General features: G+C 35.9%; 1 protein-coding gene across 1 annotated transcript in view; it reads right to left on the reverse strand.

Moving 5' to 3' along the window:
- Nucleotides 1-6,481: 6,481 nt before the first annotated feature.
- The window catches only part of VWDE (von Willebrand factor D and EGF domains), an 82,970-nt gene continuing 73,919 nt past the window's right edge, over nt 6,482-15,532 (reverse strand). The window contains exons 27-31 of the mRNA XM_047826527.1: nt 14,774-14,869; nt 14,574-14,669; nt 13,030-13,125; nt 10,632-10,735; nt 6,482-6,764 (exon numbers count right to left, since the gene is read on the reverse strand). Coding sequence (XP_047682483.1) covers nt 6,750-6,764; nt 10,632-10,735; nt 13,030-13,125; nt 14,574-14,669; nt 14,774-14,869 — 407 coding nt within the window. The 3' untranslated portion in view covers nt 6,482-6,749. The remainder of the gene's footprint in view (nt 6,765-10,631; nt 10,736-13,029; nt 13,126-14,573; nt 14,670-14,773; nt 14,870-15,532) is intronic.

Here is a 15,532-nt window from a genome sequence, read left to right on the forward strand (position 1 = left end):
GTTGAGTGAGGGGTAACTGCTCACAGACGAGCCAGCAGGAGCAATCAACTGAACCCTTGTCCACCACTTGGAACAGAGCCTGGCTCACACATGGCTCACAAATTTTAGTCATTATGAGCCTGATTTTAAAAACTTTTTAGTCTGGTTCTTACTAATTGTATGCCAGACTTGATTTAAAAATTCACAGGCTCTTATTGTATCTTGTGTGCAACACACATACTGTTTCATCAATGCTTTTTTTTTTTTTAAGTAAATTCTTTAATGAGGGAACAAGAAACACTAATATACAGTAATCCCTAGAAAACCAAAAACCTAAATAATGGAGTCTACCTATCGTCCTTTTCTCAGCTGGTTCTGCTGATTTATTTTTAGCAACAAAAATAATAAATAAGAAATATGAATAGAAGAAATATAAATAAAAATAATAAAACCCATATATTTGCCATTTATTAGATGAGAGTCATTGTGAAAAATCACTTCTAAAAATTTCACTTTTGATTTAAAATCCCATGAAATAAATATTATTTACCTCTTATAAATGAAAGAATTAAATATAGAAGGAGGTGAGGCTCTCTGCGCAAGTCCATATCACTGGGGAGAGGTGGAGTGAGGATTTGGGGCTGAATTTAAAGTCAGTCTCCCCCAATTCTAAAGTCTCAGCTCAATGTCCTGTGGCTTCTCTGCCTTTAGTCTTATCTCTGCAAAGAGCTCTTTCTTATCAGACACCTTTCTAGATAAGGATGCATATTCCACAGCTAAAATAAAACACGCTGCTAATTTAGAAAGTCTTCTTGAAATATGTTCCTTTCAAAAATATTTTTGCTAGATGGGGCACCTGGGTGGCTCAGTTGGTTGAGTGTCCAACTTTGGCTCAGGTCATGATCTCACAGTTTGTGGGTTTGAGCCCCACATCAGGCTCCCTACTGTCAGTACAAAGCCACAGAGCCCATTTCAGATCCTCTGTCCCCTTCTCTCTCTGCCCCTCCCCCTCTCATGCACTCTCTCCCTCAAAAATAAATAACCATTAAAAAAATATATACCTATTTTTGGTGGGTAAGTGAATAAATGAAAACGTCTTATTTTAACATGCATAGTTTTCTGTAATCAGACCATACTGTGAATTGAAAAGATACAGGGAAAGAGACGCCCAAATAGACTCCTTTATTGAAATTATCAGGTGGTCTTGAGCCATTAGAAGCCATTGAAAAATCTTGTTGTTGTTGTTGTTGTTTTTTAAATAAGTGGTACTATGAAGTTAAATAATAGGCCTAGGTTTCGGATAGATATGCATTCGAATAAAATCACTGCAATATGTGAGCAGCAAGATCATGGACTATTCTGGTCTTTAGGATCTTCATCTGTAAAATGGGAAGAATCTCCCTATCTCAAAAGCTTTGTGAGGTCTAAATAATTAATATGGGTTAAAATCCCTTTAAAAACACGTTAAAATTGATGTGTTCAATACATTTTAGGTTTTTTTCTCTCAATTTGCCTGAGAATTTGATAATCACATAATTGATCTACTTCAAATCAAGAAAACACTTCTAATTCTCATAGTGTGCTACTGAATAATTTACAAAAATAAAGTGGATGTTGACTGGAGATAATATCATACATAGCACTGTCCTTTAGCAGATATATTTGTTCACATGGGCTTTAGTTTACCTGCCTTAAATACATGAAAAAAAAACAGAAACAAATATAAGAAATCTTCCTTGACAACAATTTTTTGCCTAAAATTACCATAACTTCTCGAGAATAGGGGCCTATTCTGTCCTATTTACCTCAATTAATTTCAGCATCACAAAGATCAAATTCTGAAAACTCTGGCATACTGGGATCTTCCTGTACTCAGAAGTTATATGTCCACCTCAGAACATGAACTTCCTCATAGGCTAAACACAGGCAGCTCCACCCACAATATGACTTTTCTGGCTGTAATCATGCCTGTTTGCCCAGGGATGGACACTGGCTCAAGCCCTCTGACTGTTCATTACTTTCTGAGGTCTTTCTCACTCAAGATTTTTGAACTAAACAACATGGTTTCTAACCAATGGGTGGCTGCTATGGGAACTGAAAGATTGTCATGTAGATTTGGTGGCCATGTTGGATCCTGAGGTGGATCAATAAAGGACAGACAGCAATGGGTAGAGAGAAGTAGAGGTTGACAAAAAAGCCAAGAGGAGATAATCTATACAGCTTCAGTAAAAGAGTGGATCTCTTTTCTTAATTGCTTTCTGGTTCCCATTAAATCCAACTTCATGTCTTGCCTCACAGAAAGCTCTGTGAGATTTCTCTATATCCTTTTACTAAGTCACCATTTTCATTGAGTTCAATCAAACTTAAACCTCAACTTGATGATTCGTACCTGAGAGAGGAGAGGCAGTTTTCACCAAACTGAGACAAGATAGAAAATGAAGGAAACTGAAAGCAGTTGTCCAATTTTCAACACCAGGGGTGGGTGGCAGTCCAGCATACTTGTCCACAGCAAACTCCAGAGCATTCCAGGCCATTGTGAACAGATGATGAGAAGACGCAGTGACAATGATGCTGTCCATTGTTTTCAACATCAAGAAAGAGTTATATGAGGAGGTCCTTGGGAGGCAAATTGAAAGCTAGGGGAAAAAACTGACAAAGTAATCAACAGGGTCAGTTCTTGCAGCCCATTTTCAGGATTAAAGGGCTGAGTTTTATGAAAAATGGAAGGTATTTAGGAAAAGGCTTTATGTTTCTTTTCTTCTTACATTTTTTGGTAATGTTTATTTATTTTTGAGAGAGAGAGAGTGAGAGCGGGGCAGGGCAGGGAAAGAGGAAGATACAGAATCTGAATCAAGCTCCAGGCTCTGAGCTGTCAGGACAGAGCCAATGAGGGGCTTGAACCCATGAACCGTGAGATCATGACCTGAGCCGAAGTCAGATGCTTAACCGATTGAGCCACCCAGGCGTCCCATGTTTCTTATTCAGTATTAAATATTAGTGGCTGCGGCACAACTCTATTTTGCTGCTGTTTACAAATATACCATTTCATCCACTTCATCAGATGAATAAAAGTGTTGAGGATTTATGCAATGTTAAGACTGTCAGGCTTTTCTTTTTCTAAAAAGAAGAATTGACTTGATGTTTTCTGTATCATTGGCAAACAGCGACTGAGAAATATCAGCTACAGGGCTATTCAAGTCAATTACAGAAGAATTAATTAACACATTCCACGGAGGTCATCTACTAAGCTAAGAGGAAGAGATGGCTATTCCTCTTTTTTTTTAAATACAATCTTATAACTGCCTAGTATTTACTTCTTATTTATAGTTTATAACATTGTAGATACAATACAGTGTTTCTTTTTTAAGTTTTTTGTATTTATTGTTTTTTTCCCTATTTAACATGTTTATTAATTTAGGTCACTCGATCTCATTTTAGAAATAACTGGCATACATACCCTAAGGAATGAATTATTAAAGTTGCACAAAGAAAAGCAAATTATTACATTCATTTAACTAATATAAATATACCTGGTTTAAACTCTAACACATAAATACTTTAAAAACAATTACATAGTTTCAATGATATTTGTAAAATGTGTGTAATATATATATGTTCCATTATAGGCTCCAAATATTTCCAAATAGTTTGTCCTTGAAATCTAAAATTTTATTATGTATGCTGCAATTTGGATAAATTTTATAATTTGTGAATGTGAAAAATAAGATGTATTTAAAATTCTACCAAAAAGGTTATGATACTTTAATATTTTAGAATAAAGGGCTGGTAGACATATTTTAAAATTTAGACAGAGAAATTCATATTTTAAATACTGGACCAAAGAAAGGATAAGAATACTGGACAACTCAAAAATTTCACTTAAATGTTAACATGAACAAAACACAAAAAAGCCAAGCATATTAAATAAGTTCTACAATCTGAATTCTTTTTGGAGAATGATTCATAAGGCAAAAATTGAAAGGTGCACATTTTAAAGTACTTTTGCGTAAATTGTCTAACAGTCATTATCTTCAAAGTATTATCCAAATGGATTTTGAATGAAACACTTTAAAGTTAATAAATGTGAAAATATCAACAAAAAGTAAGGAAAAATTAAATGTCTTCTCCATAAATTTATCAAATTACTTGCTTTTCTAAACTCAGATTATATTTCTAAAACATTACTTTCATTTGCATGAGTCATTAGCTTTCATAAGAAGTGCTCTTATATAAAATCTGTAAACCATAACATTTCTTCATTATTAGCATGTACAGGCCCATTAAATCTATTATAAATGGATAGTCTACTGATTAATATTGTAATTGTAGCATGGGGTTCTTGGTGTGGATCTAGAAAATATTTATGAAAGATTTAAAAGTGTTAGTTTAGACATTTCAGAATAGATCCTTGAGTGATTATAACTTCTAGCCCTAAAAAGTATACACTGAAATTTAATTTAATAAGGCTATTGATAAAGTTGCTATGCTGTTACAGAGCAAAGGTGACAAAGAGACAAATATTAAAATTATATCTATTTTTATTACATCTATTTTTGTAGGAATTTCAATTCTAATTATTAAATTTTAAAAAGTATTTTATCTAGAGTGCATTTTTCTTTATATATATATATATATATATATATTTAATGTTTCTTTTGAGAGAGAGAGAGAGAGAGAGAGAGACAGCATGGGCGGGGGAGGGGCAGAGAGAAACAGAATCTGAAGCAGTCTCTAGGCTCTGAGCTGTCAGCACAAAGCCCGATGCCGGGCTCAAACTCACAAACTCTGAGATCATGACCTGAGTGGAAGTTAGATGCTTAACCGACTGAGCCACCCAGGACCCCTTCTAGTACTTACATTTTCATAAGAGTGTAAACATATAAATACACAATAAGTGTCAAAGGTTTATTTTGCATTTATAATAATCTGTATTTTTAGTAATGAAATAAAATATAGTAAAACATTGTTTTCTTCAATAATTCTTTAAACTACCTTTCAGCAAATATGAAATAAATTAAAATCTCTTTAATTCTGACATTGGATGCTATTACTTAAAAGGTTCTTCTCAACATTAGCATAATTTTATTCTAATAATGTCTTACTTAGTCTTATAGTTTAAACATGGCTTAGGAATGCTCAGTATTTCCACTTAAAATAACAAAATGAGTTCTGTAAACTTGTATGATTTAAAATAAATATGTTCAAAGTAAAATAAAAGTATTTTTGAAAAAGATAGTTTGAGGTCAAATCTGAGATAGGAAAGATTTATAACTGTATATAACCTATAATTATTTTTATCTCAAAGACAAATGTTTCAATTATATGTATATACCTTGTTGACTTTACCCACTTCCCCAACAGTTAATGCCATTAAATTTTGCTTTCATCAAGGATTCACTTCTTTTTTTTTTTAATTTTTTTTAACATTTATTTATTATTGAGAGACAGAGAGAGAGAGAGACAGAGCATGAGCATGGGAGGGGCAGAGAGAGGGGGAGACAGAATCTGAACCAGGCTCCAGGCTCCGAGCTGTCAGCACAGAGCCTGGTGTAGGGCTCGAACCCATGAACCGTGAGATCATGATCTGAGCTGAAGTTGGGAGGCTTAATTGACTGAGCCACCCAGGGACCCCTCTTTCATTATTTATAGAAAGACTTGATTTTGTGATCTTTTGTCTCTTGCTTCTACACCCAAATAGATCATGGTACCAAAAGAATGGAAAGTGAAACAGACATCTTCATGTCCTTTTTACATCTAAACACAATGAGCAAGTAAATCTTCTAAAACCAGAATTTCATTATTCCTTTCAACTTGTCCAGAAATGGTACAGGTCAGAGAAGTAGAAAGACTGGAGGGGGAAAATAGGCAAAACTAAATATGGTGTTTTTATCACAGAAAAATGATGCCTTGATCTCTGGAATATGGTCCAAAGCCACAAGATGCAGGGTATATCTTTTGTTAGCTCACTGTTGCCTCCCTGGTACTACTGTCAGTTACTTCTAAGGCTAGGACTACATTTTCCAGAACCCCCTTCTCTGTGTGTTTCTGGGTTAGGGTTTGCCAGTGAGAAAAGCTTTCCAGAGAGAGAGAGAAGATGGAAGTGGGAAGTCATTTTTTTCAGAGGTGTTTGCAGCTAGATATTTGGATAGATAAAAGATTCACAGTGGCTTCCCAGCAAATTTTCTGTAATGACAGCTTGAGACAGTCAGTGGAGTTTCTGAAGACTGTCAAGTATTGCAGCAGCTCCAAGAAAGCTGAAATCTGCTTGGTGCTTTAGGCTAACATCTTCAAGAACAACCTCTCTGACCTTCAGCAGTTGCTTTCCCGACCTCTACCTCCTCCTGTCCCCACCCTTACCCCCAACCCTTCCAACAATCTTGAGATTTCCTAATTCTGCTTTAAATACTTTATATCTGGGTACATCACATGGTTTCTGTTATGCTGACTGATCCCTAATGATAAAGACACCAACCATCACGGTAAGAATTGGGAGATATTCAGTTTATTAGATAATGTGAATGTCTTGAATATCGGATGCATCATCTCAATATGTAAATATCAAATCACATTTCAAAGTCAGTTCAAATGACCTGGATTTCTTCTTTGCTTTTCTCTAACAATGACCAGATAACAGCATTCTACATTTGGTTAGTTTCTTCAGTCTTCAAAATAATTTTAAAAATGATGTTCAAATAAACTTCAAGTAGTTATCTTCAACTTTTTCTGAATAAAATTTCCATTCTTAAGACAGGCTTGTGATATACTTGATATTAATGGCGTTTTGTCTGTAGTAAGAAGTGGGAAACCAAGTTTCAATGAATACAGGAAAACCACTTGACCCTTATTCATTGTTTGCTACCTCTTCCTCTCTGACGTGATACATAAAGCTTTTGGTTCTACATTTGCTACTAGAGACCAAATACTGCTTTCATAAAACTGAGGTCTAATCCAGATCTTACTTATTTATTTAATTCTTTTCATGTTTATTTATTTTTGAGAAAGAGAAAGAACACAAGCAGGGGAGGGGCAGAGAGGGAGACACACAATCCAGAGGAGGCTCCAAGCTCTGAGCTGTCAGCACAGAGCCTGACACAGGGCTCAAACCCACGAACCGTGAGATTATGACCTGAGCCGACGTTGGACACTTAACCGACTGAGCCACCCACATGCGCCCAGATTATATTTAAGTATCAAAATAGTTGTGACTAATTGGAGCTTGGATATTACATGACTCCACCTTGAAGAAAAATTACATTCAAGAAACATCCCTGCTCAATAAAACCAAGCACGTTTTTTCCTGATACCCTTCAGGAAAAGACTGTTTTCAAAGCGTTGCAACATTTCTCTCCAGTCTTTTTCCTCATCCTTTTCCTTCTCCATGGCTCTCTATTCCTCTATTCAATGTAATAACAAGTAACAAACTGACATAGTGTTTTCTACACACCAGGCACATATGTGAACATAGTTAGTCCTTTAACAACCCTATGATTAGGTGTTATTAGCACCATATGACAGATGAAGAGGCTGAGACTTAGAGGGGTTCAATATCTTGCTGACGGTCACAGAGTGAACAAGTGGCAGGTCCAATGCTAAATGTAATTAGCAGCTGGGCAGCAAGTTCTGAGGCCTCTCAAAGCCACCTACCCCTCTTTAGCACCTCTTTTGCCCATTTCTCCTTTCTTTGTATTCTTTGTTTCTGGCTAGTAATTCTCTGCTGTTGTTTTCATTGAAATTCTAGCAACCCAACCTAATCACTATCTTCCATTTCTTTTTTCCCCTCACTACCTCAGGATGCTTGAAGAAGGGCCAGGAAGGTAGGCCTGAAGGGAGCTGGGAGGAGCCAGGGAGGGTTCTGAATACCCAAAACGGTAGTTGTTTTATTATTTTTTTCCTGCCTAAAAATTCGTTTTTTACCCTATGTTTTGGAGCCCAAGGAAAAATAAATAAGTAAGTAAGTAAATAAATAAATAAAAGCAATGACACCAATGAACAACTGAATAAAGCTCAAGTGAGAACTGAAGTCAAGAATTTGGACGAACAGGTTATAGTATTCAGGACATGTGGTCCCTGAGCTAGTCTCATTTTGTTTTCCTATTCCTTCTCCATGACTCCCTGTTCTTTCCTTCCTTAAAATGGCTCCAGGTGCAGTCTGAGAAGCATCCCCATTAGAGGAGATGAAGATTATCTGAGGAAGGATTCAGGTAGTAAAGAAATAGATAAAAATAGATTACAGAGAAATCACCTAATTTAGTATGTCAAAGTGGAGTTGAAAGCTTTTGAGCTCATGGAACCTTCTGTGCCATAAAAATCTCAAATAAAATGAAATAATACATGTGTAAAAGCTGCCTTTGAACCAGGGAATTCACATTTTTATTGTTTTTATTGTTCTCAACAACAGCTGATCAAACAGGCACTCAATAGCTTTTGTTTTCTGGTTTTCAAACCACAGTACTGTTATGAACTTGTTTTTGTTTGTGTTTTCAAAATGGAGGCCATATCCAACCAGGATGGATACCAGTGCAAGGAGAAACACATGTGCACGTCCACTTTGCCTCTAAGCTAGACTGATCCAGTATCACGCTTCAAAAAGAAAATTCCTTATCATTTTTCAAATTACAGTACTCCAGGATACTTTGATACTCACAACCCTTGGGCTTTCTGAAGTGCTAAATAGCATATAATTGCTTTTAAAATTAAAACCAATACAGATTAGGGGCGCCTGGGTGGCTCAGTCGGTTAAGCATCTGGCTCTGGATTTTGGCCCCACGTCGGGACTGTGCTGACAGCGTGGAGTCTGCTTAGGATTCTCTCTTTCCCTCTCTCTCTCTGCCTCTCTTTTTCTCAAAATAAATAAATAAACATTAAACAAAAACCTAATACAGATTAAAATTAAGAGATTTTTGAGAGCTCTGCTGCATTTGTGTGTATGTGTGTGTGTGTGTGAGAGAGAGAGAGAGAGAGAGAGAGAGATTAGCACTACCCTTGTACATGTAGGAATTAGGACTGAAAAATTCCTTGGCTGTTGATATTTAGAAATTTAAGATTGGAGACAAAATAAAATACAGTTTAATCTTAGCACAGATTTGATCACAGAAACTTTTTAAAAAGATGTTTATATAGCACTAGCTTTCTAAGGAAGTGTGGGGCAATTTCAGGAACTCTAAGAAAGTGTTTATTTTTCCTTTGCTTTCTTGATTTCTTAAGTAAAAATAAATCCTAATCCTAATGATATGAAGAGTTTTTTATTGCTTTCCCTGAAACAGATTTTAACAGGGAGCAAATAAAGAGCAAGAACTCCTATCTAGGAAAAGAGTGAGGACAGATAAGGCTTTTTTGGCACACACATCCTCAAATCAGTGAAGCAGTGGATTTAAAAGTGGTGGATTTAAAAGTGGTGGATTTAAATAAACTGGAGGGAGGGGTGAGGGTAGTCTTTTTATCTAGTATTTGACCAAAATTTGTGGTGTCAAATACTGTGGTGTCAAATATTTGTGGTGTCTTCTTTCCTAAAGAAGATGTCCAGATGGCCAACAGGCACATGAAAAGATGCTCAACGTCGCTCCTCATCAGGGAAATAAAAATCAAAACCACACTCAGATACCACCTCACGCCAGTCAGAGTGGCCAAAATGAACAAATCAGGAGACTAGAGATGTTGGAGAGGATGTGGAGAAACGGGAACCTTCTTGCATTGTTGGTGGGAATGCAAACTGGTGCAGCCGCTCTGGAAAACAGTGTGGAGGTTCCTCAAAAAATTAAAAATAGATCTACCCTATGACCCAGCAATAGCACTGCTAGGAATTTACTCAAGGGATACAGGAGTGCTGTTGCGTAGGGGCACTTGTACCCCAATGTTTATAACAGCACTCTCAACAATAGCCAAATTATGGCAAGAGCCTAAATGTCCATCAACTGACGAATGGATAAAGAAGATACGGTTTATATATACAATGGAATACTACTTGGCAATGAGAAAGAATGAAATATGGCCCTTTGTAGCAACGTGGATGGAGCCGGAGAGTGTTATGCTAAGTGAAATAAGTCACACAGAGAAAGACAGATACCATATGTTTTCACTCATATGTAGATCCTGAGAAACTTAACAGAAGATCAGGGGGGAAGGGAAGGGGGAAAAAAACAAGTTACAGAGAGGGAAGGAGGCAAACCATAAGAGACTCTTAAATACTGAGAACAAACTGAGGGCTGATGGGGGTGGGGGAGAGGGGAAAGTGGGTGATGGGCATTGAGGAGGGCACCTGTTCGGATGAGCACTGGGTGTTGTATGGAACCAATTTGACAATAAATTATATATAAAAAAATATTTGTGGTGTCTTAAGTCCATTTTGAGGAATATTATTCTCTTTCAGTTCCAGTGCCATAAAATAGAATAGTATTACATTTGAAAGTCATATCTACACATTGAAATCCTTTAAGTGAACATCAGAATTTTGAATAATAAGGTAACTCTACAATGACACAAAAACGATACTGTTTTTAGTTTCAGAGGCAAATAGTAAATCTCTGCATGTTTTTTATTTGGAAATCAATGAAAATCAAACAATAACACATAGATGTCAATTGCTAAGCAAAATATCTGAGTAGATAGCAGATAGCAATATCTAATATTTATTTTCCATTTAAAATTTAAAATACCTGTACTTTCTTTTCACATTTGGGTCCAGAATATCCATTGCGACAAGAACACACATTAGGAAATACACATCTGCCTCCATAAAGACACTTTTGTTTGCAAGTTGCTGGAATATAAAAAAAATTACAATGACCATTCTTTGACACAAATGCTTGTGACATATTCTCTTCTGGTGGTCTGAAGCATGGTCATTAAGATTTTATGAATGACCAATGGTACTCCCATTCTTGTGCAGCCAAAACACACAGACACACATACTCACACACATCAAAAAACAAAACACCCAAACTCAACACAACAGTTTCACAGTTCTATAAAGATATTATTAAAGCAAACAAAATTTTCATCGGCTACCTTTTAAACAGTGGCTATATGTTTTTGTTTTCTTTAGAGAGGAGATTCAAATCAGTAATATAAGCATTCATAGTTTGCTTAATAATTTAGCAAAGATTTAAAAGACACAATGCAGTACTGGCCAGTGTATAGAAAACTGACAATTTAATATGCTATCAATGGAAGTTTAATGTGAAACAACTGTATTAGAAACTTCCTAAAGATTTTTACACCAGCAATTTCTTCCTCAGAATCTCTCCTCATGAAATTTAAAAATACCTATATCTATCTCAATATAATTCAATATCAGTCTAGTTATGTATCATCTACCTAATGTATCCACCTATGTTATCATCTATCTACCTACCTACTTATAGAAAGAAAATGCTTATTATAGTAATAACTTGTAAATGACTACAATGTTCAACATAAGGGAAAAAGTCAAGTGAATTATATATCTATCTGTATATTATATATATAGAATAGATATACATACAGTGGCATAGATTATATAATATTTCGTTCAAAGTTATGTGTTGAAGGACACAGAAAATGCTTTTAAGTCATAGTAAGTGAAAATACGTATAATATAAAATTACATACAATACAGTTATTTTTCATGAGAGAGGTATCTGCTTCCAGAGTTCATATTGAAAGCTTGCAAAATTCAAGAACAATATTCTCTTTGGTGGAAGTGCAGCATTAAAAGATTACGTTTTTATCAGTGATGCCATGTGTAGCTGGGCAGGCCGTGCAATACACAAAGCCCCACAGCTGAGGGAGTACTTTTCACACCACAGACATCATAGATTTGCATATTTGTTACACTAGCTCTCCAGCAGACGGCAGTCAGACATCTTGGTCAAATAATGTCAATATATAGAGTTTCTGGAAGTTGGAAATTAAGTATTTTGAGGAAAGGGACTTTGAAAAATTCACACAGAAGTGCTGCAAGGTGCAAAAATAAAGTGCACATCTTCAGGCTGTACTCAGAGTACCTCAATCCACACTTACTGGAGCACGTTTCCACATTAACGTGCTTCTAATATCTCATCGTTCTCTTTCATGGTCCACAAAGACCTCTCTCCAGAATAAGCAGCCCAAATTAAGGGTGATGGCTCTTTTTTCTACCATTTTATTGCATATAACTCCCAATGAGAATTAGTGATTTTTGAGCACATATTTCTTAAGTAAGTACTAGAAGTGAATTCTTTGATAATATATTCCTAAGATGAAAAATGTATAAATTGTAATAGCACTTACTAATAAAATACACTCTAAAAGTCATGAAAATTATATGTGAAATCTGTGATATATGGAAACAAGTGTGGTTCATAAGACATCAAAAAGCAGGGCAGGTATTTTTTGTAAAAACACATGGTCATTTTGCAACTGTATAATTTCAGTTTACAATACACTTGGATCACCAGTTTTAAGATGATATAATTATTGATCAATTGAAAATATTTGGAGGGAGAGACTTCTAGTTTTTCTCATGAAGCTAATCTTTGTTAATATTTTAACATGTTATTTCAAGTTTTCATAAATTTCAATATTAGATCATTGATCTTCCTCAATACCCTGAGGCCCCATGAATGTAAAATTTTTAACTAAAACAAAAGGGAAATATATTAAAATACTAAAATCACAACAGGAATTTCTTTTGGATGGTAGAATGTGGGACAATTTAGTTTTTGGAACTTTTTCATATTTTCCATGATTTTCATGAGTGGTATGTATCTTTCTCATAATCTGAAAAAATATTTAAAGTTTAAGCTAAAAACCTTCTTCACACCTGAGAGAACTTCCAAGGCAGCCCAGAGACCATGATTTGGAGTTATCTGTGTCACACAAAATATTAACATATTTTACCAAATTTTCTTCTTTTAAATGGATATAACAATGAATGAAGATTTCCTTTTATTTCGAAAACCCTTTTTTTTTTAATGTATAAGCATTATGGGATTTTTTTTTCTCTATGATTTCTCCTCACATTACACTTTGTTTAATAACTGTAACAGATTCAGGTTCAGAACATAGAGTAAAAAACACATTTTGTAGGCTTACAGATTTGACACTGCACTCCTTCCCATGCGGTAGGACAGTGGCATATACTGGGAGCTATACATTCACCACCATTTTTACATTTCTGAAAGCAGATAGCTGCAAATAGAAATACAAACAAGTTAACAGTTTAATTTGCCAGTCAAGTACTCACATAAACCACAAAAAATTTCACTGAAGAAAAAAAAGAGAAACAGTGAAAAGTTAATGACTTAAAGGAGCTTTTCCCTTAACATTTTATCAAGAACATTTTCCAATGTCATTGCTGATTCTTGAATAAGGTGATTTTAATGGTTGTATAATGTTCCACTGATCGAATGCATCGTGATTTAACTTTTCCTCAATTTGTGGGACATTGGTGTTACGTCTTATTGTTCACCTTGACCAGCACATTATAGTAGCTGCTAATTTTATAGAGTAATTTATAAAAAGGGGAAAAAATGAAACGTTTGAATGAGGAGAGCTGTTATCAACTCTAAAACTAGCCAGAGTTGAAAGTAGTGTGACCCACCTTGGAAGGTTCTGAATTGGTTGGTCTGAGATGCAGTCATGGAATCTGTAATTTTTTTTTAACGAATTATTTTTATTAAAAAAAAATTTTTTTTTCAACGTTTATTTATTTTTGAGACAGAGAGAGACAGAGCATGAACGGGGGAGGGGCAGAGAGAGAGGGACACACAGAATCGGAAACAGGCTCCAGGCTCTGAGCCATCAGCCCAGAGCCTGACGCGGGGCTCGAACTCCCAGACCGCGAGATCGTGACCTGGCTGAAGTCGGACGCTTAACCGACTGTGCCACCCAGGCGCCGCCACGAATTATTTTTATTTTTAAGAGAGAGCGCACGTGAGTGGGGTAGGGGCAGAGAGAGAGAGGGGAACAGAAGATCTGAAGTGGGCTCTGTGCTGACAGTGGAAAGCCTGAGGTAGGGCTCGAACTCACAAACCATGAGATCATGACCTCAGTCAAAGCTGGACGCTCAACCCAGCCACCCAGGTGCCCCGGAATCAGGAATTTTTTACACCTTCCCCTGACCCTTCCTTAGAGAGGGAGACAGGACTTAAAGAACTTGTCATTTATCGTGGCAATCACAGTGGACAGACTGGAAAATACAGCATATACTCTTTCTCTGCTAGCCTGAAGAAAAGAATTCAGAGCAGTTGGCATTTCACTCCAGTTCACAAAAAAATCCCCTAAAGTAGGAACAAAGAATCAAAAATAAAAACAAAACAAAACAAAACAAAGAAAACGCCCTGTGTAGTAAATTCTGCTTGATGTTCTCATGTGGATGTAGCATTTAAGAGTATTCCTCTTGGGGCTCCTGGGTGGCTCAGATGGTTAAGTGTCTGACTTCGGCTCAGGTCATGATCTCACGGGTTCGTGAAGTTTGGGTTCTGCTTTGGGGTCTGTGCTGACAGCTCAGAGCCTGGAGCCTACTTCAGATTCTATGTCTCCCTCTCTCTCTGCACCTCTCCCCACTTATACTCTGTCTCTCTCTTTAACGTTCAAAGCAAATAAACATAAAAAATTTTTTTTAAGAGTATTCTTACGTGTGTTGCATTGTTTCCCTCTCCAACCAGAAGGACAAGAGCAAATGTTTGGTCCTACACATTTTCCTCCATTCATGCACATGGGATCACAGATACCTTAAGGTAAAAGCATGAAATATCAGCCCTCAAATGGCAATAGTTTAGCTATTTAATGTGTTTGCTTTACCTGTAGTTAAAAAACACATTTAGTGGTATCTTACTTTTTTGGCATCTCCTACCAGTGTATCCTTCACGACAGGTGCACACATTATTTCTCATGCAGCGGCCACCATTCTTACAGGGAGGGTGACAGATAGCTAAAAGAACACATGGCAGCAATCTGAGAATACTCCATATTCAATTATTATATATTACATATTGCATCATGTGCTTGTTATCTATGGGGCCATAAGGCAGAGAAATGTGCTATTAAAATAAAAGATCACATCTGCAAGTCATTAACACTATCCTTTCTAAATCATAAAATCCAATGCTTATAGCTTTAAGCAGCTAGTGGATTAGCACAATTTGAAAGGTATTGATGAAGTATTCATAACAAATGGCATCTTTGATATTATAGTGCTTAAATCACAAACCTTATCTTATGATTCACCTTTCTTAGAAGTAAAGAGTAAAATGATCTAGGCAGAACCAAGAAAGTGAGTCATAACCTAGCTCAAAATAAGAAATGCACCTATTCCTGTGGAAAATAGAAAAATCCCAACAATATATCATATGATTTTTAGAAAATAATTTTTAGTTGACTTTTGAATACCTAACTGAGGTCATAAAGGCAGAGCTTAGTATGTGACTTACTCCTAAAAAACTTAGTGAAAAATCCTTTTAACAATAAATCCCTGGCTTTGTTAGGAATATTTATCAGATAACCTTGACTACATTGTACTAGTATCTTCTATGTATATGCTTCTGCTTCATGGAATTCAGAAGTTAATATTTATCATCTTTTATGAGAAGATTTA

This window comes from Prionailurus viverrinus, chromosome A2, assembly GCF_022837055.1.
Source record: "Prionailurus viverrinus isolate Anna chromosome A2, UM_Priviv_1.0, whole genome shotgun sequence".
In the NCBI taxonomy this organism is placed as follows: Eukaryota; Metazoa; Chordata; class Mammalia; order Carnivora; family Felidae; genus Prionailurus; species Prionailurus viverrinus.